At 32.3% G+C, this 25,377-nt stretch overlaps 4 protein-coding genes across 7 annotated transcripts; 3 read left to right on the forward strand and 1 right to left on the reverse strand.

Annotated features, from left to right (window-relative positions):
- Positions 1-5,699: 5,699 nt before the first annotated feature.
- Positions 5,700-9,531, reverse strand: LOC8278267 (serine/threonine-protein kinase AFC2). 4 transcript variants are annotated; one of them, XM_002511255.4, is made up of 12 exons: positions 9,286-9,531; positions 8,388-8,589; positions 8,039-8,065; positions 7,791-7,944; positions 7,633-7,681; positions 7,424-7,538; positions 7,034-7,125; positions 6,779-6,935; positions 6,627-6,691; positions 6,396-6,493; positions 6,203-6,305; positions 5,700-6,115 (listed from the first exon to the last, which is right to left on the reverse strand). In XM_002511255.4, the coding sequence occupies exons 1-12, from the start codon at positions 9,382-9,384 to the stop codon at positions 5,969-5,971; spliced, it is 1,308 nt and encodes a 435-aa protein (XP_002511301.1). In that variant the 5' UTR covers positions 9,385-9,531; the 3' UTR covers positions 5,700-5,968. The 4 variants fall into 4 exon arrangements, with proteins under 4 accessions (XP_002511301.1, XP_015580460.1, XP_025014039.1 ...); XM_015724974.3 differs by lacking the exon at positions 8,388-8,589 and having other exon boundaries at positions 9,286-9,503; XM_025158271.2 differs by lacking the exons at positions 7,424-7,538; positions 7,633-7,681; positions 8,388-8,589 and having other exon boundaries at positions 9,286-9,502.
- A 3,572-nt stretch (positions 9,532-13,103) lies between these two features.
- On the forward strand, positions 13,104-15,430 carry LOC8278265 (cytochrome P450 736A117). Its single transcript, XM_002511253.4, has 2 exons — positions 13,104-14,253; positions 14,725-15,430. Exons 1-2 carry the CDS (start codon positions 13,291-13,293, stop codon positions 15,343-15,345), a joined length of 1,584 nt encoding a protein of 527 aa, XP_002511299.1. The 5' UTR covers positions 13,104-13,290; the 3' UTR covers positions 15,346-15,430.
- A 2,170-nt stretch (positions 15,431-17,600) lies between these two features.
- On the forward strand, positions 17,601-20,297 carry LOC8278264 (cytochrome P450 736A117). Its single transcript, XM_002511252.4, has 2 exons — positions 17,601-18,632; positions 19,604-20,297. Exons 1-2 carry the CDS (start codon positions 17,688-17,690, stop codon positions 20,222-20,224), a joined length of 1,566 nt encoding a protein of 521 aa, XP_002511298.2. The 5' UTR covers positions 17,601-17,687; the 3' UTR covers positions 20,225-20,297.
- Positions 20,298-22,624: 2,327 nt separating this feature from the next.
- LOC8278263 (cytochrome P450 736A117) lies at positions 22,625-25,268 on the forward strand. Its single transcript, XM_002511251.4, has 2 exons — positions 22,625-23,599; positions 24,518-25,268. The coding sequence occupies exons 1-2, from the start codon at positions 22,685-22,687 to the stop codon at positions 25,127-25,129; spliced, it is 1,527 nt and encodes a 508-aa protein (XP_002511297.2). The 5' UTR covers positions 22,625-22,684; the 3' UTR covers positions 25,130-25,268.
- Positions 25,269-25,377: the final 109 nt, after the last annotated feature.

Below are 25,377 nucleotides of genomic sequence, written 5' to 3' on the forward strand. Positions count from 1 at the left end.
GCAATTGAATGCCCCGTCATGGGCATGAAAATCGTGGTGCTACAGACTACAGCTACTACTGCTAATTGCTAGATGTGAATTAGAAAAAAATATCTCTTTGCACCAATAATGCATTCTCCATAATGTGTTCAAAATAATGCTATCTTTTCCTTTTCTTTTTCATCTCCACTGTTGCTGTTGTTGTTGTTTTGCTTTGAGGATAATGAGTTGATATCTTGATTTACAATGTCGTGCAATGATAACCCACAAGCGATAGTGTGCAGGTGATGGCTTTTTTATGATCTGCTGGACTGTTGGGGGACAAACAAAAGAAGATCGTCTTTCCACTTGATTGCTAATGCAGAATTCGGTTTCCCATTACTAACCAAAATTCCCATAGAGATCAGAAGCATTTTTCATGGCATCAAGTTTCTGATGAGTAACTCCTAATTTAGATGTTCTTTCTTCAGACGTAAATTCGGAGAAGTAGCGAGAATATATCGATAAGCTGGCTGACTGTGTTGCTAAATTCTATGCAAAGGGGGGTCTCTGAGCAGAGATTGGTTATTGCAAACATGCCCCTTTACTGTGCAGTGTGCTTTCATGGCGATTTGCAGTAATAAAATTTCTAAAGTTTCTTGATTAAGAAAGAATTTGGTTGTGACATGACAGCATTACTTAACATTTAAGACATCAGATATCCTTAATTATCAAGTAATATTTTCACTTCTTTCGCTTTGTTGTGAAAGTAGTTAGGATTCTTAATCAGCTAAAGCAATAAGTTTGAGATGTAAGGTTACGATTATCAACATCGACTCCAGCAATGTTTTTGTTTTTTATTAAAAAAAACAAAAAAAAAAAAAAATAGGAAAACCAATGAGTCAAGCGGGTATAAACTTAGAGGTTGAATCTAAGATTTTAATGGATTACACGAGTCCAGACCTTAGGTTTAAATGAATAAATAGTATAGACACGAATCTAAAGTTTAAATGAACTGTGTGATGATTTTTGTTATATTTGATGAAAGTCTTAAGAGGACATAAGGCGAAGATTGCAATTTCAATTAGTCACATGTACCCGGCTCTTGCTTATACATAAATTACTATACCATCAGATTCGCTATGTGTTTGATGAAAATCCCAAGAGGACATCAAAGAAAATAAAGGGATAGTTCCAGCTCGAACACTGATAAGAGGCAGTACTGGGATTAGCATTATCATTCGTTCAGCAATAATACAATCCATCTTCTATCTGCGCCTGTGCACTGCACAAACGATATGTCACTTATCTCATGCCATTATCTGAAATGATACAGAATTGTGAATGTGGTCAAAGCAATGAGAATATACGAGATAAAATGTTCCTTATGGTGAAAGGACAATCCAAAATGTCTGAGCTTTTTGTTGTATTTATGTAACTATGCGGTCTGTTTGAAAATACTTCATTACTTGCAATTTACTGGTGTTTCGTCCCTATAAATAGTAAGACTAGAGTTCTTGATCTTTCTCGAAGACTCTTTATAGGTAGCTAATTGGCCTCTTTCATTATTGTCGAAGAGATGGCTCCTCAAATTCATTATAATACAGTAATCAAATTATATTGAAAATTTATTTTAGAAAAAAATTATACATTTTCTGTTGGATTTGAAATGTTAAACTATTAAATATTATATACTCTGTTATTGGATGTTGAAATTTTTTGATGATTTAATAAGAGACTAATATAAAAATAAAGTAAAAAAAAAAAACAAGGGTAAAAGTTAGCACTTTCATAAGACACAGGGATCAAATTAAAAACCAAGAAGAAAGAAAGGAGCATCAGTGACGCAAAGCATGATGATAAATCTCTAATTTATAAGGTTTAGGGTACTTTGAATATTTCTATTTCAAACAAAGCTTTGATAGGCAAAAATTTATTTAGATGACTAAATTTTTCCTTTTTTTCCCTCTTATTGTATAAAAAAATGAAAATGTTAACCCAAACAATAATAAATTAGTACTCTCATGTTTCTTCTCTTCTCTTCCTTTCCTTACTGCCAAACCAAACATGATGATACGAAACCTCCAAGAAAGCCCGAGAACCCCTTTGATTATTACGGACCCCAACAACATTAATTTGAAAACCTCAATAATAACTCAATCTCAACCCCTAAGAAGGCTAGAATTCAGATTGAATTGCTTAGAAAGATGATCAAAGATCTAGAATAAAGAAAACTTGTTTCTAAGTTCCGGATTCAAAACACTCCACAAAAAGATGATCAATCTACTTGAATGTTTCTTTAGTATGTACTCTACTCAAGAACACAAAGACAAAAGCAAACAGCCTTTTAGTTGTAATTCATCAATAATCTAAAGTGAAATTTGTTTTAGGCCTTTATATAGCCTTTACAAGACCCAAAAAGGGCATCTTAGACCACAATCACACTACAAGCCTTGCCTTGAACATAGCATCTTGTATGGAATAAATTATCTTGTTGCTCCTCATGGCTATCCTCCTTCAATTGAGTGTTAAGAGTATGCCTAATAACCAGCAAATTACCTCTAGTTGGCTCCTCAATGCTCTCGTCATTACAATCCTCCAATTCTGGGATCTCATCATCATCACTCTCATTGTTGCCTTCATCTTCATCAGTCATTATCTCAATATTTCTCAAGGTCATAACCCTCTTATTTGGACATTCTGTGCTAATATGACCTACACCTTGGCACTTCCAACATTTAATATCTCTATTTCTCACCTTAGGCTCTTCGACTTTGGATTTGTCTTTAGAATTCGAATATGCCTTCCTCTTTCCACCATCATGAACAACCTTATTTTTACCCTTAAAATCACTCTTTCTGTCTCTTTTCCAAGAACTAGGATTGAAATAAGGTTTGGAAACATATCTTGCTACTCCTCTTCCTTGGAGTTGTTTGTCCACCTTGATGGCAATATGCACTATCTCTTCTAACTCTACATAAGGCTGCAAATCAACTCAATCCACTATGTCTTTATTCAAACCAGCCAAGAAACGTGCCATAGTAGTCTCCGTATCTTCATTTATTTTAGCTCTAGTCATGATCATTTCCACATCTTTATAATAGTCATTAACATTCCTACTATCTTGTTTAAGAACCTGAAGTCTTTGCAGAAGTTCTCTATGAAAATGTCTAGGCACAAATCTCTTTCTCATGACAGACTTAAGATCATGCCAAGTCTCAATTGGATACCCAAATTTCTTCTTCTATTAGTCTCCAATTGGTCACACCAAGCTATAGCATAATCTAAAAATTGAATAATGGCAAGCTTGACTTTTTTTTCTTTACTAAATTGATGGCAATCAAATATAAGCTCAACTTATTTTTTCCGTTACAAATAAGCCTCTGGATATGATTTACCTCTGAAATTAGGAATTTTCAATTTAATGCTTCCCAAGTTCCTATCTACAAAGTCATCATCATCATGGTTTCTTCCATAGAATGCATTATCATACATCCTTCTTCTACTTCTACCAGCACCGTGACCTCCTCTATCTCCTCCTCTAGGTATAACTCCTCCAACAAGAGTTGCATTATCATCCTCAAACTCGTATTCATCATCCAAATTATCAGTTTGAGGTATTTGATTTCTATCATCTCTTTGCCCTTTATTGTGTTCTGGTGTGGCTCTTTCAACAGCTTGCAACCTTACATCCATACGCTCTAACATTTCCCTCACGTTCTCCATAGTGCGGTACAAACGTGCAAATTCAGCTTGTTGAGCCTCAAGCAATCTAGCCACATCAACATGGTCAGCTCCTCTACCTTCATCTTGGTCAAACATTGTTGTAATAAAAGGTTAGAAAATTTTAAAAAAATAATTTAAGGACCTCACAACACTCTCTTACATGTATACAGTCAACAGATGGGGTTGGTCACTCGTATTTCGCTCAAGTAATTTATTTTGCTCACGGCTTCCCTCACACTATTCTGGCTAATTTCTTTCCTGTTCTTAGGCGAATCATACTTTTAGAACAATTCAAATAGCCTGCTTTGTGCAGATTTCAAAATCTGAAATTTTCAAAATAAGTTTAAAGCAAATTGGCTAAAACAAGAAATTTAATACTAGAAGCAAAAATAAAATATATGGCAATTTAAATAGAAGCAAAAGACGTATGAAAAATAAAATTGACAAATTTGATTAGGACAAATTCAGAAGGTAATTTCTTTTGAAGAACACTCAAACAGCCTCAAAAGTAATTAATCAATTATTAATAACTATAATAAACACACAATAAATGTAGACAACTATAGTTCAAATCTTATTAGGAAGATCTAAAACCACAATTCCATATTTATTTATTTTTCTTTAAAAAATAAATTTCCAAATTTGTATTTCTTTTTTTCTTCTAAACAATAAGTTTTTTATCCTTTTTTTTATACTTTTTTTCTTCTTTTTTTTAACCACAGACACCAAATCTAATTTGAAAACACTATAATTGATAAAAGAAAATTAGATCAAACAATCAAACAAGTTCAGAATTCAGAGGGACAATAATAACTCAAATGAAGAGAAAACAAAGAAAACACAAGATCAACAAGAGATAAACTTAGAGGAACAAAAGAAAAACAAGAATTCAGAATCAAAAACAAAGAATTATTAAGAATAAAACCTGATCTAGAGCCAAAACTCTGATACCAAATGATACGGAACCTCCACAAATAAGTCTGAGAACCCCTTTGATTATTACGGACCCCCATAATATTCACTTGAAAAAATCTCAACCTCTAAGAAGGCTAAAATTCAGATTGTTTAGAAAGATGATCAAAGATCTAGCATAAAGAAAACTTGTTTCTAAATTCTAGATTCGAGACACTCCATAAAAAGGTAATTAGCCTACTTGAATGTTTTTTTAGTATGTATTTTACTCAAGAACACAAAGATAAAAGTAAACAACTTTTTGGTTGTATTCATCAATAATCCGAAGTGAAATTCATTTTAGGTCTTTATATAGCCTTTAGAAGACTTAAAAATTGATATTCTAAAATAAACAAATTCAACTTAACATAAACAAATTTGGACAACACATTATCAAAGCAATAAAACTAATATTAAATTGAAGTGTTTTAAGCAGTCCATTATGACAAAAATACAAACATTTAACTCCACTCAATTAATAAGGCTAAAAACTAAAAATAAATTTAAATAAATTTATTTTGAAATTGAACTTAAATTAAATTGTAAATAATTTTATTTGATCCTATCTCCAAGCTTTATATTCCTTGAGTTAAATTTACTAAACCATGTAGATGACTAATTAACTTGTGATCTTTGTTATAGGTCATAATTGGATTAACAAAGCAAATATTGCGCATGAACTTTTTAATTTTTCTTTATTCATAAAATACCTCTAATCTGTTTTCCCAAAAATAAGAATATCTACAAATTCACAAAATTAAAAGTTAGATAAAATACTATAGACCAACTTGATAAAGATCGCAAATTTACAGATTTCCAAACTTCGTTGATTTGATAAAATCTACAATCTTCAATTGTTTCGTTCCAGACAGAAATATCCATCATCAGGCGCTAATCTAAGGTCAGAGTCAGCCGCAGAATTAATTCAAACGCGAGAAGATTTAAAGTATCATGATTTAGAACGCTAGTAATATATTATATCATAAATATTTCATTACAGAAAATCCCACCATTTTACGAATTACCCAGGTCAAAGAAATTTATCGGATGGATGGATGTACTACTGGATAAAAAATAATTCATTGTCAAAGATAAAATTGCAATAAACAATTTATAGCGCTTCCAGCTCAGCATTTCAGTTGTATGGAAACTACATAATAGAGTTGGTGTTAGTAAGAAGAGACCCTATATACATCCGCCAGGTCCTATGGTCGATAGCAGCACAAAGAAAGATTTATCCTTCATCTTCTTCATCATCTCAGACTGCCTATCGACAACAACTGTTAATCATTTACAGCAACCTGCTTGCCCTTAATGGTGGCCTATCAGGTAGTCACCTCCTCAGATGGTCCCTTGCAAAAAAGGGATGCCTCAATGCTTCTCGAGCTGTTAACCTATCTGACGGATCATATCTCAGCAGTCCTTGCAAAAGATGTATGAGATCTCCAGCTGAATGATCTACATGCTGCATTACTAGATTCTGCAAGCATGCAGCACAACCATAAATAAATAAAATAAATAAGTAAAAACTGTGTCGGACAGAACTTTTCAACACAAAAATACAAACCTGAAGACGAGGTAGCTTCAAAACAGCTTTAATACTTTCCCTCGAAGTCGCACCTTCAGGCCAGTCCAGTCTACCCCTTCTAACATATTTTTCAGCATGTCGACTGACCATATATAACACAATGATAGTATATTAAATAAGGCAAACCAATGAAATGAAATCCATCAAGGGAAAAAACAGCAGAGCATCTTACTCTATCCTCTTCAACATATGCTGAGGCAAGGGCCCAAGCACCCGTTCCATCATTGCTAGGTGCTCCAAATTCTCATGTGTTTGAAACAATGCCTCACCCTGTCAAAATATTTGCAAAGTTGTAAAAGATTTTAATCTCAAAACATATGTTTAACCCGCAACAATAGATTAAAACAAAAATGAAAAAGAAAAAACATATGGAAACAAGAAGATCCAAAATTCAGAAGCTTACAGTGCATAATTCCACCAAGATGCATCCGACGCTCCATATATCACAAGGATAACTCCATCCTAGTCCTAATAAATTGCATCTAACATTACTATCTGCCTAATCATGTCACATCCAAAATATTACAAAAGGAGACAACAGCATCAAATACTAACCGAGAATAACTTCTGGTGCACGGTAATGCCGTGTTGATACAATATAGTTCTGATCTTGGCGCTCATAAGTTGTGCTACCAAAATCAATCACCTTCACAGCACTAGACTTGGGGACTCTTTTGAAGTAGGAACTGTCCTTTGGTGATCGGGTGGAACCCTGCAGAAGCAAAATAGGTCAAAAAAAAAAAAAAAAAACATTTGTAGATATTAAGGGGCAACCAACAGGAACAATGTGAAGATCCATATTGATATTACCTTGTAATCTGGAACCTTGACATAATCAGGAGAGACTAGAAGAATATTCTCAGGCTTCAAATCAGTATGAATCAGGTGCAAGTCATGCATAACTGCAGCATCCAAACAAATACGAACATTAGCCATTGGAATGCCAAGAAAGCTTTCAGCCAACCCAGATGATACAAAAATGCAACAACACATCCTAAGCCATTATACTTGTACAAGGAAAACAAATTTCCTCAATCGCTATCCTAGCAGAATAAAATATGCATGTGTCTGTGTGTGTACGAGCAAATATCTCATGTTGTGGTCATAATCATACAAAACGAATCCATGTGATAATAAAAATTTACAGAAATAGGAAAGGGAAAAATGCAAAGATGCACGGAGCTAGTAATTACTACACACATGCTATACATTCCAACAGTTGTCTTCCAATCTCACGGACAAGATCAATGGGAAATGAGCGATAATTGTTTTTGCGAAGAAAATCGTATAAGCTTGGTCCAAGCTTCTCAAAAACCTGTTGAAACCATTTACATTCATCCAAAGTCTTAACCCCCAAATTATTTCTCAGTTGGGGAAATTAATCCATTGCAAATCAATTATATACTTACAATACAGATATGGTTACGATAGTCAAACCAGTTCCGTATTTGCACACAACTGCAAGGAATAAACCCATTTAACCACCAACAGAACATTTAAGAAAGCTGGTTACAGGGCCTGCAAATGCCAATAAGACTACTTAAGGTAAAGTTTAAGAAGTACTCACCGGTTGCCACCTTTATCATGTTTACCGAGCTGTTGTAAAACATCAATCTCTATCATAGCTGCCTCACGATACTTCTTAATCCCACGTACAATTTTGATAGCAACCATCTCCTTCCTTTCTCTGTCCCAGCATTCCAAAACCTGACCAAAGGTACCTACACAGGCAGCAAGCAGGGAAGAGAAAGATAAAGTCAAACAAATGGAGGACAAAAAACAACAAATAGGAAACAGGTAGAGAGGAAGACATACCTTCACCCATTTTGCTGTGTATCTTATCTGCAAGCATCAAAAAGATAACAGAGAGAAAATGAAGTTAAGAACTTTGTACAATACCAAACCTCAGAAATAATACTAAATCTAGGGAAGTACAAATCCCATGCATGGCTTTTATGGAGCTCCAAAGAACCAAATGCAATTAAAACACACAAGCCCAGTCATTCAATGTGCTACTAGACATCAAGATGTGACTTCCAACACATGTTACAAGAACAAGTTAGTAAAACCTCTCCATGCAAAACATGAACTATGTTCAATATAATATTCATCATAAAAACCTATCAACTATGTAAAAGTTGTATGAACAGTGAAGTGTAATTACAGCGAGAAGTTAAATTTTCTCCAAGCGCAAACATGTAATGGCCATCCTTGTCATCTTCCCGCCATGGGGGAGAACCATTTCGAGGAGCCACTCCTTTAAGAAATACAGAACTAGAGGTAGTAGTATGGTCTGAATTTGCTCCAGAAGATGCATAGCTTGCTACATTTCCAACCTCTTGTGCACAAAACATTCCTACCTGAGCCTACACACAGCCACTCATTTATGCACCACTCAATAAATTAAATCAAAATTTTTTTCACCTGAAACCTTGACACCCTTGGGTATCATCCCCTTCACTAATAGCCATATACTCATTAGATAAAATAAAAAGATTTCATAGATACAAATCTACAAGATCATATTAGAAACACCACATATACTGGATTATACCATACATGCATGCGTGTAACATAAATGTTTTAGCAAATCAATAAAAAGCATTATTCAGGTTCTTTTACCTAAACAGAAGAAAGAAAAATCTTTTGAGCTAGCCACACAAAAATTTGTTAACTTATAACATTTCAAGTATGAATTATACATAAAGATCTATACATATAAACTCTAAATTAAGAAATTCTTGCAATCGTAAACCAGAATCCAGTATTTAATTAAAACCTAAGAAAAATCAGACAAATATACAGCAATAAAAGTCCAGATCTGTTATCCTAGAAGCTAAAACAACAGAAAACAATAAAACTTTAACCTTTAGGCTAAACTTCAAGAAACGGGACGATAAAAAAAAGAGAAGATTAACATCTACTCGAAGAGAAAAGAATATATGAACAGAAGACAGCGATCAAACCTTAACTAGTCTATTATACCACAGAATCTAACGAAATTGACCAGATCTACAAAACCTAAGAACAAATGAAGAAATTAGAAGAACAAAAGCGTATACCTTAGGGACTAGAGGCACGTCCCAGCCCAAACGCGCCCTCTTTCTCGGTCGGCGATCCAGGTGCGGGAGAGGAAACTCAGTCACGCGCTCCATCTCCATAGTCGAAACCACGATCGAAGAAAATTACGGAGGAAACCGCTAAGGATTTTGACGAGAAACAAACAAGAAAAATATGAATTTGAGATGAGGATTTGTTGTTTTGGTGAAGGAGACCTAAAGCTAACCCTAATTTTAACTACAACATTGTGCGTGCAAGGCGGTTGTAATGAGAGTTGGCCGTCCACGTGTCTTGATGTTAGCCGTGGATTTGACTGTGACACGTGTTTACCAGCTATAGAAGCTGTGTTATTCTCTTTTTTATTGGGTTAAACCATGGTTGGGATTTAACTATGTTGAGTTAGCGTTTGTTGACAGCGAAATAATGGGAAAGTAATTGACACGCGCGCTTACACGCGGCATTTTTCTGCCAACGGAAAAAATGTGTATAACAAGTTGTCATAATCAACTTTAGCTATTAAATTTATTTTTTCAAATTTCAACATTAAATGTGATTTATTTAAATAATCAGTAATTTGTTAAAAAAACTCCAATATATACTTAAGATATTAATAAAATAATATAAAATATTAATTTAAAACAATATTCATCTTTTCAGATATTATCATTAATAAAATCTAAAAATTTATTTTTTAAAATATTATTAATTAACAAAATTAATGAGCAATTTTTTATAAAATTTATTGATATTTTTTTTTATCGTGATGGCTAACTAGCATATTTTTAGTATATAATTATTTTCTCATTCTCTTATATTAGCCAAAATCCCATTTAATGAAATAATTCAAGTAAATTGTTTATTATATTTTTTTATATATATTTAATAAATTGATATGATATATATTTGACAATAATTAATATTAAAATATATTAACTATTTATTGTCTCAATATCATTAAATATACCATTTGACTTTGAATTAAGATAATTATAAATTTATAGGCACACAAATTTTCTGCAAAAACTTAGGAATGTATTGTTTATATGCAGATACAAATATATAAAAATATATTAAATTTAAATTTGAATTGCATTTTAAAATTTAATATGTTAAAATATAAGAAAAACCATACATTTTAAAAAATTTATATTATCCATTAACCATCAATCTTTAATCACAAATTATTAGTAAAAATTCAGTTAAATAAGGCCCAAAAGATAATATTGAATCAAATTATATATAAAAAATCCAAATTTAATAAAATAAATTATATATTCTCTTAATTTGTTCTAACTCATATTTGTGTTATACTAGTCTTATATTTTGAAATTAAATATAAAGATAAATTGTCTAAAATCTTGACTCTTAGCCAAAGAAATGATTTGTTTAAAATTATATATTAATAATAAATAGATGATAAATGATTTAGTTAAATTTATTGAAGATATTCATGTTTGTATATTTTTGCAAAAATCTATGCACATATTAAACTTTTGAATAATAATAAGTATTATTTAAATATTCATTTCTCTTGTAAATTCAAAAATAGTTAATAAAAGAATTAATAGAATAATAATATGGCATATATAAGATTAAACTATTAATATTTAGTGCTAAAATTATATTATATAATAATTTTTAGAAAATAGATATTATTCATTGAATGAATGTGATATTAAATTAAATTTTTGAAATATTATCTAATATAATATTAGATACTATTTTATTAGTTGTATATCTATTAGTAAAATTAAAAAAAATTAAGAAAGAAATTTGATTTGGCAACAGGACTTTGATTAAAGGTTATAAATTTAAAAAATATTATTAGATTTTATTTCTAAAATAAATTCATAATAAAATAAAAAGAATAAAAAATTAGTAAAAATTAAACACATGTATGTTTTAACAAAATTAAATAAAAATATTAAAAGATTTAAACTTAGTTTAAATTAAAGAGATAAGTTTTATTACATACAAGATTCATATTTTTAATTTTAATTTATTTTTTAACCTCTTTAATCTATTATTATAAGTAATTTTATTGTGACACCGGTGTCGTAGCATACAGAACCAATTGCCGTATAGAAGAGATAGAACAATATTTTAGATTTACAATAAGGATTTTACCAACGAATATATTATATTTAACTTTTAATTTCAAATTAATTATTTTTTATAATCTTTCTTAAAAAATTACATGATTAAAGATGACAAATATATCTTAATTCTAAAAATTATAATAAAATTAATCATTAAACGACGGTTGTTATTATTTTACTTATAAATAATAATATAATTTGAGTTCATACACAAATTTAATAAAATTCTAATGTTTTATAATTATTTATAATATTTTAAAAATAATAATAAATAAAATATATTTAATTGATTTTCTTGAAAAATTAATCTTTTAAAAATTTATTATTTCAATTATATAAATATGATCATCAAAGTTAATTTATTAGATGATCCATGCTATCTATCCTTTTGCGTGCCAAATGATCAACTATTTCATCACAAAGTGATGAAATTCTTTGAAATCCTTCTTCACTCTTGCATCCAAACCGTTTATTTTTCACTTTATGTCCTAGTTGGATTTAATTGTTAAGATTCAATTATGCATTTCATTCTATATTTATGATCTTGTGCTTTTATTGATTGATTGAGGAAATGTGATTACTTTGTATAATTTATTAGTTCAATAGATTACAAAGCACATGATTTTCAATTAATTCAATTTGGAGCTGGAAGGAGGGGTTGTCTTGGGATCACATTTGCTGCTGCTGCTGTAATTGAGATTTCATTGGCAAGTTTTCTGCACAAGTTGGATTGGAAAATGCATGGTGGTGCAAAAGTAGAACATTTGAATGTCAAAGAGACTCCTAGTATGTCAGTCCACAGGAAACTTCCTCTTGTTGCTGTTGCAACTCCTTACTCTTTTTGGACTTCATGGGTGCATTTGATCAACTATTCTCTGATCTTATACTGATTTTTCCTTTCTGCCATGTCGTGGAAATTCAGAAAAGGGACCAAAGGGAAAAATTGTTAATTCTTTTATATATGTTTCGTTGGTAACTAACTTTTCTCCGTTGCCCAATAATCAAAGTTCACTCATTTTGGAGTGCAGAGGTAGAATGGTTAGTCAGTCAGCATCTCTGTCCCTCCCTCATTTGGTGTAATTGGGCCTTCTGTTCCATACCTAATGTTCAGATAGCAATAGCACTTTGCATGAGCAAATGCATAAGCTAACCACATCTGTTGAACCATAAGAATAACACTCCATTCCATCATAAAGGCTCAACAAAATCATACTCCTGAAAGGCGCATGCTTAAAAATCTCGATACATTTATCCAGTATTTCTTATCTTTACGTATCTATCTAATCCTTTCTATGTCCTAACACGCCTGTTTTATCTTGGAGGAACTCTTATCAGAAAGGCAGCAAGTCACTCAATTGCTCGAGTGACAACTGGCTAAACATAGAACAGAATGAAGATGCACATAGAATTGATGGAGAGTTTGGCGTCACGAAATGCCTCAAACAGTGATATATTGTAAAATTATTAGATATCACTTGGCCTGAGTCGAATTTTAACATTTTCCTTAAATATAAAGCTATTAATTGAGATGTACTGCATACTTTGTGGAAAGTCTTTTCAATGAAGTGGTGGATGAAATTTATATAATAACTTTTCAATACTTTCTTGCTTATTTTTATTCACTTTTCTTTTCCTTTTCCATAGAAACAAACGCACTCGTAGTTATTGATGAGCTCAGTACCTTAATTATCTGTGTTATCTTTTGTTTTCTTCTGAACTCAGAAACTTCATTAAAAGATATGCAATTTCGAGGTATATTGGGACACTAATAATATGTAAGATTAAATATATATTCTTTTCAGTGTTGAATGCGGAACAGCTTCCTATTTAAAAATTTCAACCACAAGGACCAGACGCCTGTCTACTTGTAACTAAATAAGTTGGAGGAAACAAAACCAATCTTGAAAAATGTCAAGCATCATTCAATCGTTAGAGCAGCAAGTAACCTCGATCGATCCCTTCTATGTTTCAATCTTTTCCTTCGTTTTCTTCACTTATTTCCTTATCAAATGGCTTATTTGTCCTGCTTCCACACACAAAAACCTGCCGCCTTCACCGCCAAAGCTCCCAATTCTTGGAAATCTCCACCAAGTTGGGGGTTACCTTCACCGGTCCCTCTTGTCACTGGCTCGGCGTTACGGCCCTGATCTTATGCTGCTTCATTTTGGTATCAAACCTGCACTTGTAGTCTCATCCTCAGATGCCGCAAGAGAGATCATGAAGACGCATGACCTTGCTTTCTCAAATAGACCAAAGTTTGGTTCCATTGGGAAGCTTCTCTACAATCACAAGGATGTGGCTGGTGGTCTATATGGTGACCACTGGAAGCAGATGAAAAGCGTTCTTGTACATCATGTACTGAGTAACAGAAGAGTTCAAACTTATCGATCCGTAAGAGAAGAAGAGGTAGCTTGCTTGATAGAGAAGATCCAGGATTTATGTTCATCATCTTCGCCGGTAAATTTGAGTAAAATGTTCTCTAGCTTCACGTATGATGTGATATGCAGGATATCATTTGGGAGAAAGTACGACAGCGGAGACCGCGGCGAAAGTGGCAAAATATTCCAGAAGCTGTTGGGGGACCTGATGATATTACTGGGGAGTTTTGATCTTAGAGAATTTATTCCTTGGCTTGGATGGGTTATTAGTTGGGTCAACGGCTTTGACGCTTATGTGGATAGAACTGCGAAAGGTTTGGATAAATTCATAGATGGAATAGTTGAAGAGCATATCAATAGCCTAGAAAGAAAAGCTCATTCTGATGTTAGTAAAGAATATGTAAAAGATTTTGTGCAAGTGCTGGTCGAGCTGCAAAAAGATACCAATATGGGCGCCAATCTTGATCGAGAGAGTATCAAGGCTCTCATTTTGGTATGAACTGAATGCCCTTCTCTCTTTCTTTATGTGCTCATGTGTGGAAAGGATCAATCATTAACAAACATTTCTTTGTTTTGATGTCTTCTAATCTATTACTATGATTCAACTTGTCCAAACTTCAATCGACTAAAACTTGTTAGTTAGACTTTCACCTTCAAGGTTGGGACTTATCCCTTTCTTTAAATAACAATGTTGTACGCATTAAGATCTGTATTAGGCGAAGACTTTTCAGCATCATTCTGAATATATATATATATATATATATATATGTTCATATGAAAGAGATATTCTGAATAGGCTGTTTTAATGTTGGACTATCGTAAGTGGACTTTTATGTGTAACCATTTGTTCTTTGTTGTCTAATCAACAGTAGTATCATCTATATTATCAAAAGATCTAATGATTTCATAATAAGTTGGTTTAAGTTTTATTTCCTAATTTCTCACTCTTATGATTTTACAAAAGGATATTTTTGCTGGCGGGTCTGATACCACATACACAGTCTTAGAATGGACAATGACAGAGATCATAAGGCACCCTAGAGTCATGAAGGAATTACAGAATGAAGTGAAGAGAATTTCTGATGAAAACTCAGTCATAACTCGCATAACAGAAGCTGATTTGAACAAAATGCATTACCTTAAATTGGTGATCAAAGAATCTCTGCGGCTACACACTCCTTTTCCGTTATTAGCAGCAAGAGAAACAATCCAAGATGTCAAAATAATGGGCTACGACATTGCTGCAGGAACTATGGTATTAACCAACGCTTGGGCTATGGCAAGAGACCCCAAGACATGGACCAAACCTGAAGAGTTTTGGCCTGAGAGATTCTTGAACAGTTGTGTAGATTTCAAAGGTCATGACCATGAGTTCATTCCATTTGGATCTGGTAGGAGAGGCTGCCCAGGAATTTCATTTTCCATGTCAATTATTGAGCTTGTGTTGGCCAATCTTGTCAAGAATTTTGAATGGGTACTACCTGAAGGAACTAACGTAGAGGACTTGGATATGACTGAATCTATTGGTATGACTACTAGCAGAAAGAATCCTCTTATTGCTGTTGCAATACCTATTTCTAAGTAGAACATATATTAATGCTACAATAATAGGCTATTCTTCATTTTCTATCGGTACAATTGGTATTGCATTGGAAACTATTCTGCACAAATTTGTTGTTCGGAAAATGCCTGGACGAGCAAAAGCAGAGTAAAAAAGCCTCTCGGGCTAGCAGCCATTTGCTCTGCTTTTGGCATGGTGGACTTACATCTCCATCTAATTTGCTCAATAGTAGTACTGCATTTTCTACTTCAGATGAAGAAACCAATTGTTTTGCACCAAAACAATATTAGGCGCTTGACTCAGTCCTAAAAACACCAAAATTGACAATAGAAAAATTCTTAAATGAACTCACCCTGCTAAGTAGGACTATTCAATGACATATTTCACTAACCAAAATTTGGAAACTACTAATATAAATTCATTAGTAAAACCATCAATAAACTCACAATCAGACTCCAGTTTTAAAATCAGACCATTTAGGTAGCACACCTAGTATTTGAATAAGTTATTATCATATCCATCAATAGTCATGGTGTTGAACGCAGACTAAGTGCTTCTCCCTGGACGAATTCCAGGTTAAAACCTGTGTGTGTGTGTGTTTCCATATAGTAACAGAAGAAGCAAATGTATCTAGGGGCTGCCAGTCACTTTCTTTTCAACCCGCAACTCTCTTATTTTAGTGCATCTCTAATTTAACGTTCTTCTTGTCTTTTGTTCCGTTTTGTACTTTTTTGCCCTTTTTATTTTTTTGTAATTGTTTTGTGGTTATTTTCAAATTTGAATTTATTTATTTTCTTACTTTCAATACCAATATTATTTTTTAACCGGAACGAATCTCTATTCAGGGGAATATGAATTAGAGGAATAGCCAAATGATTACGTATTTTGTAGAACAAAAGTAAGATTTAATAGCTTTGAATAGCAGGTTTTTCCACATTCAACAATTTATACCTTGAAATTCAACCTATATATTTTTATTTTTGCAAAACCTTATTTTTTTAAAGGTTAGTCCACGTTCAACAATTTATATCTTGAAATTCAACCTATATATTTTTTTGTAAAAACTTATGGTTAGTCTACATTCATCTTTGAATGTATATATGTATAATATATAAATTATTTTTAGATAAATAGAGGTATGTGATTACATATCGTGATAAAAAAAATATCTCACCATTAAGAAGTCTTTATTTATAAAGATTCGACTACTTTTATTTTGATCGATCATCGTTTTATAAATTATTTATGTTTGATAATATGATTTAAAACTTAACAATTTTTAATTTTATTATTTGATTAGTAAATCACGGTCTGAGAAATTACGGATTTAATAAAATTGATTTTACAGTCAAATAATGACGTTTTAAATTATTAAACTCTAAATTTATATTACTAAATACGAAAAATATAATAATAATAATTTATCGAAATAAACATAATTAAATCCTTACAAATTGAGATTTCTTAATAGTGAATTATTTTTTATTACGATATATAATTGTATTTTTTTTTAAGAAATTATATATTTTAAATTAATCAATCTTTATATAATTAAATCCTTACAAATTGTGAGTCAACTGTTGTTCATTAATTTATTTTCTTTCAGATCTTTTTTTTCTCACCGGTGCGCGGATAGGATGGAAGATGAAAGTTTATTCAACTTTTTTCTTCATTTGTTTATTCTTTTAGAGCCCAAGTGGAGCTGTCCTCTCGGAAAAGGTATCAAATAAATTAATGAACAACAATAGCTGACTCACATCTCTCTCTCTCTCTCTCTCTCTCTCTATATATATATATATATATATAAACTGGTTTCAATATTTGATAACTTAAAATATATGAATCTTTTATATAAAATATATAATTATATATCGTAATAAAAAATAAAAAAAACATATAATTATATATGGTAATAAAAAACAATCCACTATTAATAAAATAAAAGAAAATTAAAAAATAAAAAAACTAAAAATGACTGGACTTTTGTAAAATTTGGTCTATTCAAACGTTTACAAAAAGAAGATAAAACAGTATGAATTTGTTAGGAGACTATCTTTAAAAAAATCACAATAATTTAGTGATAACTAATTTAAAACAATAATTGATAATATTATTTACTAAAGATTAATTTCATATTTTAATGATTTGAATTATAAATATAACTGCTAATGAATTATTTGTAGAATCAGTAACCTATAAATTAATTAATAAAGAAATAGTAAAATATGAAGGGTGTGGTGTCCCACGTGACGAAATAACTAGTATATATATAAGTATGCACAATACCCATTCAGAGTCATCTGCCAGTTTCGGGAAAAGCAGAGTGTATAGAGAGGGGAAGTTAAGAAAAGCATCTCAAAGAAAAAATGTTAGACATCATTCAATTCATAAACCAGCAAATAAGCTTTTTAAATCCTCTCTATCTTACGATTGCAGTCCTCTCCTTCCTTTTCTTCGCTTATTTCCTCATCAAATGGCTCACTTCTTCCCCTCACAGAAACCCACCGCCTTCCCCACCAAAACTCCCAATCCTTGGAAACCTCCATCAACTTGGGAAAAACATTCACCGCTCTCTTTCATCACTCGCCCAGCGTTATGGCCCTGATCTCATGCTGCTTCATTTTGGCAGCAAGCCAGTCGTTGTTGTCTCATCATCAGATGCTGCACGAGAGATCGTGAAGACGCACGATATTGCTTTCTCAAGCAGACCCACCACCGCTGTATACCGGAGACTTCTCTACAATAACAAGGATGTCGCGGGTGCACCGTATGGCGAGTATTGGAGACAGATGAGAAGTATTTGCGTGCTCCACCTCCTTAGTAATAGAAGAGTTCAATCTTACAGAAGCGTAAGAGAAGAAGAAGTAGGAGTGTTGATAGAGAAGATCAAACAATTCTCATCAAAATCTTTGCCGGTAAATTTGAGCCAAATGTTATCTTGTCTTACAAATGACGTGATAAGCAGGATAGCATTCGGGAGGAAGTACAGCGGAGACGACGGTGAAGATGGGATAAAGTTTCAGAGACTGTTAGGAGATTTCATGAGATTATTGGGCAGTTTTAGTGTGGGAGAGTATATTCCTTTTCTTGGATGGATTAATTGGATAAATGGATTGAATAAGAGTGTTGATAGAACTGCTAAAGAGTTAGATGAATTTATTGATGCAATAGTGGAAGAGCATATGGATGGATTCAGTAGCGAAGGAAGTGAAGAAGATGTTAAGGATTTTGTGCATGTGCTGCTTGAGCTGCAAAAGGAGTACGGCGTAGGGGGTTCTCTTGATCGAGAGAGTATAAAGGCTCTAATTCTGGTATGTACTCTGGATCCTTCTCCCTTTCTCTGCTCATGTTATGTCGGCACTTTCTTTGTGTTACCTGCTCCGAAAACCATTTAATTAAAGGGTAAGGGTACTTCAATGTGGTCGCAGTTTCTGGATCTTCGTGCCTATTATGACTGCTGTGTACTCTTTGGTTAGCATATATATAAACTCCACTTGGAAAAAGGATCACTTATGCATCTTCATCATATCTTTTTTCCTTATTTCAAGTATTCTTTTCTCCTAAGGAAATCTTCAGGATGAGATGATATAATGTTATATCATCCGCTTAAAGATTAAACAAGGAAGGATATTTGAAAACAAAAATACGTCTCAATTTGGTATGCCTTAAGATCAAAACATTTCTCAATCTTGCTTTTTTTTAAATATTAATAAGATTAAACGTCTTCCCGCTTGTTTTATACTATTCTTAATTCTTTTTTAATAATATATTTTTAATTAATAAAATTTAAATTATTTTTTATTTTAAAATATAATATATTTCACTCATACTAAATTGAACACATGCAATAACAGTTCAATAAAAATATAATTAATAATAGTCTTATAAAATGAGAAAACTTTGTTATTTATTAATTAGTATATTAATTAACTTTATGTAAGTTAATATTGACGATATAATTATATACTAATTTTTTAAAAATTAGGAATCATTTATTCAATTAAAATAGTAATGTAATAGAAAATATATTATAGTATTATAATTATTATTTAATTAATAGAATAATATATTAGTCAATATATTGATAGTATCATAGTGTTATTAAAATAATAATTCAAATAAATATCACACTTTTGTGTTATGTGTTAAGAATAAGTATATATAGATATAAATATGTAATGATTTACAAAGCAAAATCCTCGCACCATATATTTAGATTTCTAACATCACGTTTTTTTTTTTTTTTTTTTTTAATTTCTTTATTTTACTTGTTTTTCTAAAGGATGTTTTTGCTGGCGGAACTGACACCTCTTCCACAGTCTTGGAATGGATAATGACAGAGCTCATCCGGCACCCTAGAGTCATGAAAGAATTACAAAATGAAGTGAAGAGAGTTGCACGAGAAAAAGCAAGCACAAGTCACATAACGGAAGCTGATTTAGACAAAATGCATTACACGAAATTAGTGATCAAGGAGGCACTTCGCTTGTACAGTCCTTTACCACTACTAGGACCAAGGGAAACAATCCAAGATGTCAAAGTAATGGGCTATCACATTGCTGCAGGAACTATGGTTTTAACCAATGGTTGGGCCATTTCAAGAGACCCCAAGACATGGACCAAACCTGAAGAGTTTTGGCCTGAAAGATTTTTGAACAATTCCATAGATTTCAGAGGTCATGACTTTGAATTCATTCCTTTTGGTACTGGCAGGAGGGGCTGTCCAGGAGTTTCATTTGCCCTGCCCGTTGTTGAGCTTGTGTTGGCAAATCTTGTGAAGAATTTTGAGTGGGCATTGCCTGATGGAGCTAAGGGAGAGGACCTGGATTTAGCTGAAACCTTTGGTGTTACTATTCATAGAAAGAATCCTCTTCTTGCTGTTGCAACGCCTACTTCTGACTAGCATTAACGCTGTAGGCTTTCTACTTCATTAAGGTAATAATGTCATCAGAAATAAATATATAAATACTTATGCATTTAGCTCTTTAAAAATATAATATTACTCGCATTTGAAATCTAGCACCAGTGGTAAGAGTAGAAAAAAGTCATATTTATACCGAATATAATCAAATGGATACTTTTTATTATATAACAATATCGTCTATTAAGACTCTCATGAATAAAAAGAAATAATATTAGAAAAAGAGAATGGAACAAACAAACTAGTACTGTTCTGCTTTTTTTTCATTTCTTATAAAAGATAGTTCATATTGTCAAATTCATATGCTGGCCGTCCATGGACTCTTTGATGGTGGATTAATTCAACTTTCAGGGTTTGAGTAATAGTTTTATATTTCTAATATTGTTTATATGCCAATAATTATTAAACTATAAGTATAGACTCCACTTTATCTTATACTAAAAAATATTTAAATAATAAAACAATAATTTTATATTTCTGTACCTTCTGGTATTCATCTATGGTTAGTGCTGTGTGAGTGAGGATTTACCTGCGTGCATCCAAAACACATAAAATTAAAGTGCTTATGGTTTTTAAATCTTTCAAAAGATTTTAATAGTGAATATGACTCGTCATCCTGGAAAAAGAAACCGAGCGTTCCGTGGAAAAAGAGATGTCATTTGTCGACGCCACTAATAAGCTGAGCTTATCCGTATCTTCTTGAATAATTTATATTTAAGAACATTGACTAATTCATTGCCATATCATTACTTTTGCACACCAAATACAAAAATGTCTTCATCTTGGACCATTTTATTAAGAACAGCAACCACTTTAATGTCACACTTTTACTTTTATAGAACAAAACAAAGATGTAACCATCACATTGACACAGTCAAAATCCATTTTAGCTATTTTATTTTTAATTATTGGCAAACAATTCCTGTAATCCAATAATAGTACCAAAAGAAGATTCATGCCACTTAAGAGTGAATTAAGATTTTCTTGTTGGCATCCCATTAATTAGAATATCAGTATATATAATATTAACAGACAAAATCCGGTGATCAGGATTGGTTAGTTAATTAACTAAGAAAATTCCAAAGATTCTTATTTTAGTGGAGTAATATTGAGTAGGTGTCCGTATTTTATAATTTAAAAATTTTGTATTTAACATATAACATGATGACCACTCACATGCATAAGCAAATTGTCCTCCAAGAAATTTAGTACCACTACAAAGGGGAAAGTACAAATTCTTTGTCCTCATCTTAGGCCAAAAGGAAAAGAAAGTTGTTTTTATTTTCTATTTTATTTTGGTTAGGTTCGATCTTACCAAAATATTAGTTTGGAATTGGCAACCCTAGTCAACAAGCAACAGAATACACAATTATAAAAATAAAATTCACCTAAAAAAATGAGGAAACAATTGGAATTTAAGATTTCTCATATTTGCTGAGTCTAATTTAGCACCACATATTGGGATTGGGGATATATAGGAAAGAGCAGAAGGACAGATTCATTGGCCAATGGTCATATACATGCTCTAAGTTTCAATATTCACCACAACATAAGATAGATATCTTGTGATTCTAGTTCAAGAGTTGCATTTGCTGCTTTCACTTTTATCATCCCCGGTAGCTAATTGGAGAAGGTTCAGCCTGAACCACCACTCTCCTTAATGAAACTAAAGCTTCCAATAGCGTCCTTAATTATGAGAAAATCCTTAGCTTCCAATTTCTATAATTCATTTTGGTCAAGAATTTTATTTACTCTATATTTATATTCATTCTGCAGCCTGAAGCCCCAATCTTTTTTAGGCCTAATTTATTTACTCTTTATCTAAAATCCTACTCTCTTATTATATATGATTTATGACAATCTCATCCTTCTCACTACTTTGAAGGGAATATAGGAAAGCCGAGAAAGGGAACCAAAAAACATTAAAAGAATATCTTAAAATATCACGCGTAAATTATAATATATATATATATATATATATATATATATATACTTTACAATTGCAATTTATTATATATATTTTAATTCTTCTGACACTATGTATGGCCATTCTACATTGCTTTTCGCCACTTGAAGTTCAAAATTGTGAAATTATTTAATGGGCGAGTAAGAAAATAGCGTAAATAAGTTAACAATTTAAAGTAATTAAAGTCTAATTATTAAAATGATTAAAATTGACCTCCTATTAATGTGTGATAACCACATAATCCAACACATGTAGACAAGGGAACTCCATTCTTAACCTCATCACACGTGGCAAACTGGCAAATTTCATCCATTTTTATCCTTCTTTTGAAAAAATGAAATAAAAACAAAACTATGTCGTGTTCATGTCAGCTTTACCCACGTCACGTGGCGGTAGATAAGCAGATAGAACTGACGCCTTGCTTGGCAATTCATTAAATATGCATACCGAGAAGTAGAGATGCACAGAGAAGAAAAATGTCGAGCTACCATGGAACTTTCTCCTTGTTGCTACCCTTATTCTTAACCATATCAGCCCTGTCCTTCATAATCATTCTGTTGAAGAAACTGTCTCAATTGAACAAATCATTATCAGTGCCACCTTCTCCACCTAAGTTTCCAATCGTAGGAAACCTTCACCAAATCGGCTTGCACCCTCATCGCTCTCTTCGATCCTTGGCTCAAACTCATGGCCCTATCATGTTGCTTCACTTAGGGAGCGTTCCAGTCCTTGTTATCTCATCCGCTAACATGGCTCGTGAGATCATGAAAACCCATGACCTTGTCTTTGCGGACAGGCCTAGTACTAGAATTAGTAGGATGCTTCTCTATGACAACAAAGATGTGGCCGCAGCTCCTTATGGTGAATACTGGAGGCAAACGAAAAGCGTCTGCGTTCTGCATCTACTAAGTAACAGAAGGGTACAATCTTACACGAAAATCAGGGAAGAAGAGACGGCTCTAATGATTGAGACCGTCAAAAGTTACTGCTCTTCTTCTACACCATTGAATATAAGTGATTTGATTATAAGGGTTACCAATCATGTAGTGAGTAGAATAGCTCTAGGCAGGAAGTATAGCCCAATAGAAGGAGGTAGAACGTTTAAGGAGCTGTTAGGGGAATTTCTAAGTCTTTTGGGAGGTTTTGATGTTGGGGACTATATTCCATGGCTTGAATGGGTGAACCGTGTTAACGGGTTGTATGGTAAAGTGGAGAAAGTGGCTAAAGAACTTGATAATTTCTTAGAAAAAGTAGTTGAAGAACATATTGCTAGCGGCAGCCTCGATAAAGACAACAACAGTAGGGATTTTGTGGACGTTTTGCTTTGGATTCAGAAAGAGAATTTGGCTGGTTTTCCCATTGACAGAACTTGCATCAAGGCTATCATCCTGGTAACTAATCCTCTCCCTCACTCAAACATTCTGTTTAACTTCTTCATTTAGCATACAACTAACTTCTGTAAAAAGACCTCGCCTGCATTTATATATGTCATGCATCCGCCCCATAAATGCACAGCCTCGAACATGCATGCGGATGGATCTCCAATTTGATTCTGAAATTTTTTATGAAAATTACAATTTTACTGTAACGAAATTAATAATAAGAATAATATCTATTTTATTTTAATAATTTAAAATTAAATTATATATATATATTTTAATATTTTTTATTATTATAAGTACTTTTAAAATATTTAAATTTTATTAAAATTTAATTATTGTTAAAATTAAAAATAATTAAATAATACTAGTTAATTATATTTTTACAAATATTAAAATTAATTTTTGCATAAATATTAGACTATAGGATTTTAATAAAATAAATAAATTATAAGGGAGAAATAGTATAAAATCAAACATAATTAATAGTTGTTTAATAAAAATTCTAACTGATTGGATTTTTAGTATAAAAATACTAAATAAAAATGTAAAAAAAATATATCTTTTGAGTGTAATGAAATAATAAGTATAATATAGAAAAACACGTGGGACAAATAGTAATTACCAGGTTCTCTAGATTAGAATATGTTTGAGAAAATATAAAATTGAAAAATCCAGAGGGATAATTGCAACATGAAGTACATGACTTTTGGTCTCGAATGTAAACAAGATTATTTATTTTTAAAAATCTACATTTGAATTGCTTGCGCAAATTCGATGTTGACCGCAAGATGTGCAAACGTGGTGGTATCAAGATTTTAGCACCAAATGTATATTTGGGTAACGACATAAAGATTTTCTTTTTGTATATATTATGAACGGTTTATTTCAAGAATTATAAATATATGTATGTGTTTGTGGTTTTGGTAGGATGTGTTTGCAGCAGGTACAGATACTACATACACAGTGGTGGAATGGGCACTGACAGAACTCCTGAGGCATCCTGAAATCATGAAAAGGGTCCAAAATGAATTGAGAGAAATCGCCAGAGATAAATCATTTATAACGGAGAACGATTTGAGTAAAATGCAATACCTAAAAGCAGTGATCAAGGAGACTCTCCGCTTGCATCCTCCAATCCCATTACTGGTTCCTCGAATATCAATGCAAGACGTTAAATTAAAAGGTTACGACATTCCAGCAAGAACCCAAGTAATTGTCAACGCTTTTGCAATAGGAAGAGACCCTGAATTATGGGAACGTGCTGAAGAGTTCTGGCCAGACAGGTTCTTGAATAGTTCCATTGATTTCAAAGGACAGGACTTCGAGTTGATACCGTTTGGATCAGGCAGGAGGATTTGTCCAGGCGTACAGTTTGCGATGAGCACAGATGAACTTGCATTAGCAAATCTTCTATACAAGTTCGATTGGGCATTGCATGGTGTAGCTAAAGGAGAGAATTTGGACACTGCTGAATGCACTGGTCTCACCATACACAGAAAATTTCCTCTTTTTGCTGTTGCAACGCCATATGATTGTTGATGGGATCTAATTTTCTAGTCTCCGCTATTTATTTAATTGTGTTCGTCTCTTTCCTATCACAGCAAATCTTGTGTAAACCAGGAAATTTACGATAATAGCAATATTTACAATCTAAGCAATGTGATTCGTATTTAGTCTATTGATATGCAGTGTGTTTTACTCAAAAGTGTAATACATGAATAACAAATTTGATGATTAGTTTAATTTATAGTTTAGATTTATTAAATATGTTTAGGCTCCATTAAGTT

The sequence above is a fragment of the Ricinus communis genome, chromosome 4, assembly GCF_019578655.1.
Source record: "Ricinus communis isolate WT05 ecotype wild-type chromosome 4, ASM1957865v1, whole genome shotgun sequence".
NCBI lineage: Eukaryota > Viridiplantae > Streptophyta > Magnoliopsida > Malpighiales > Euphorbiaceae > Ricinus > Ricinus communis.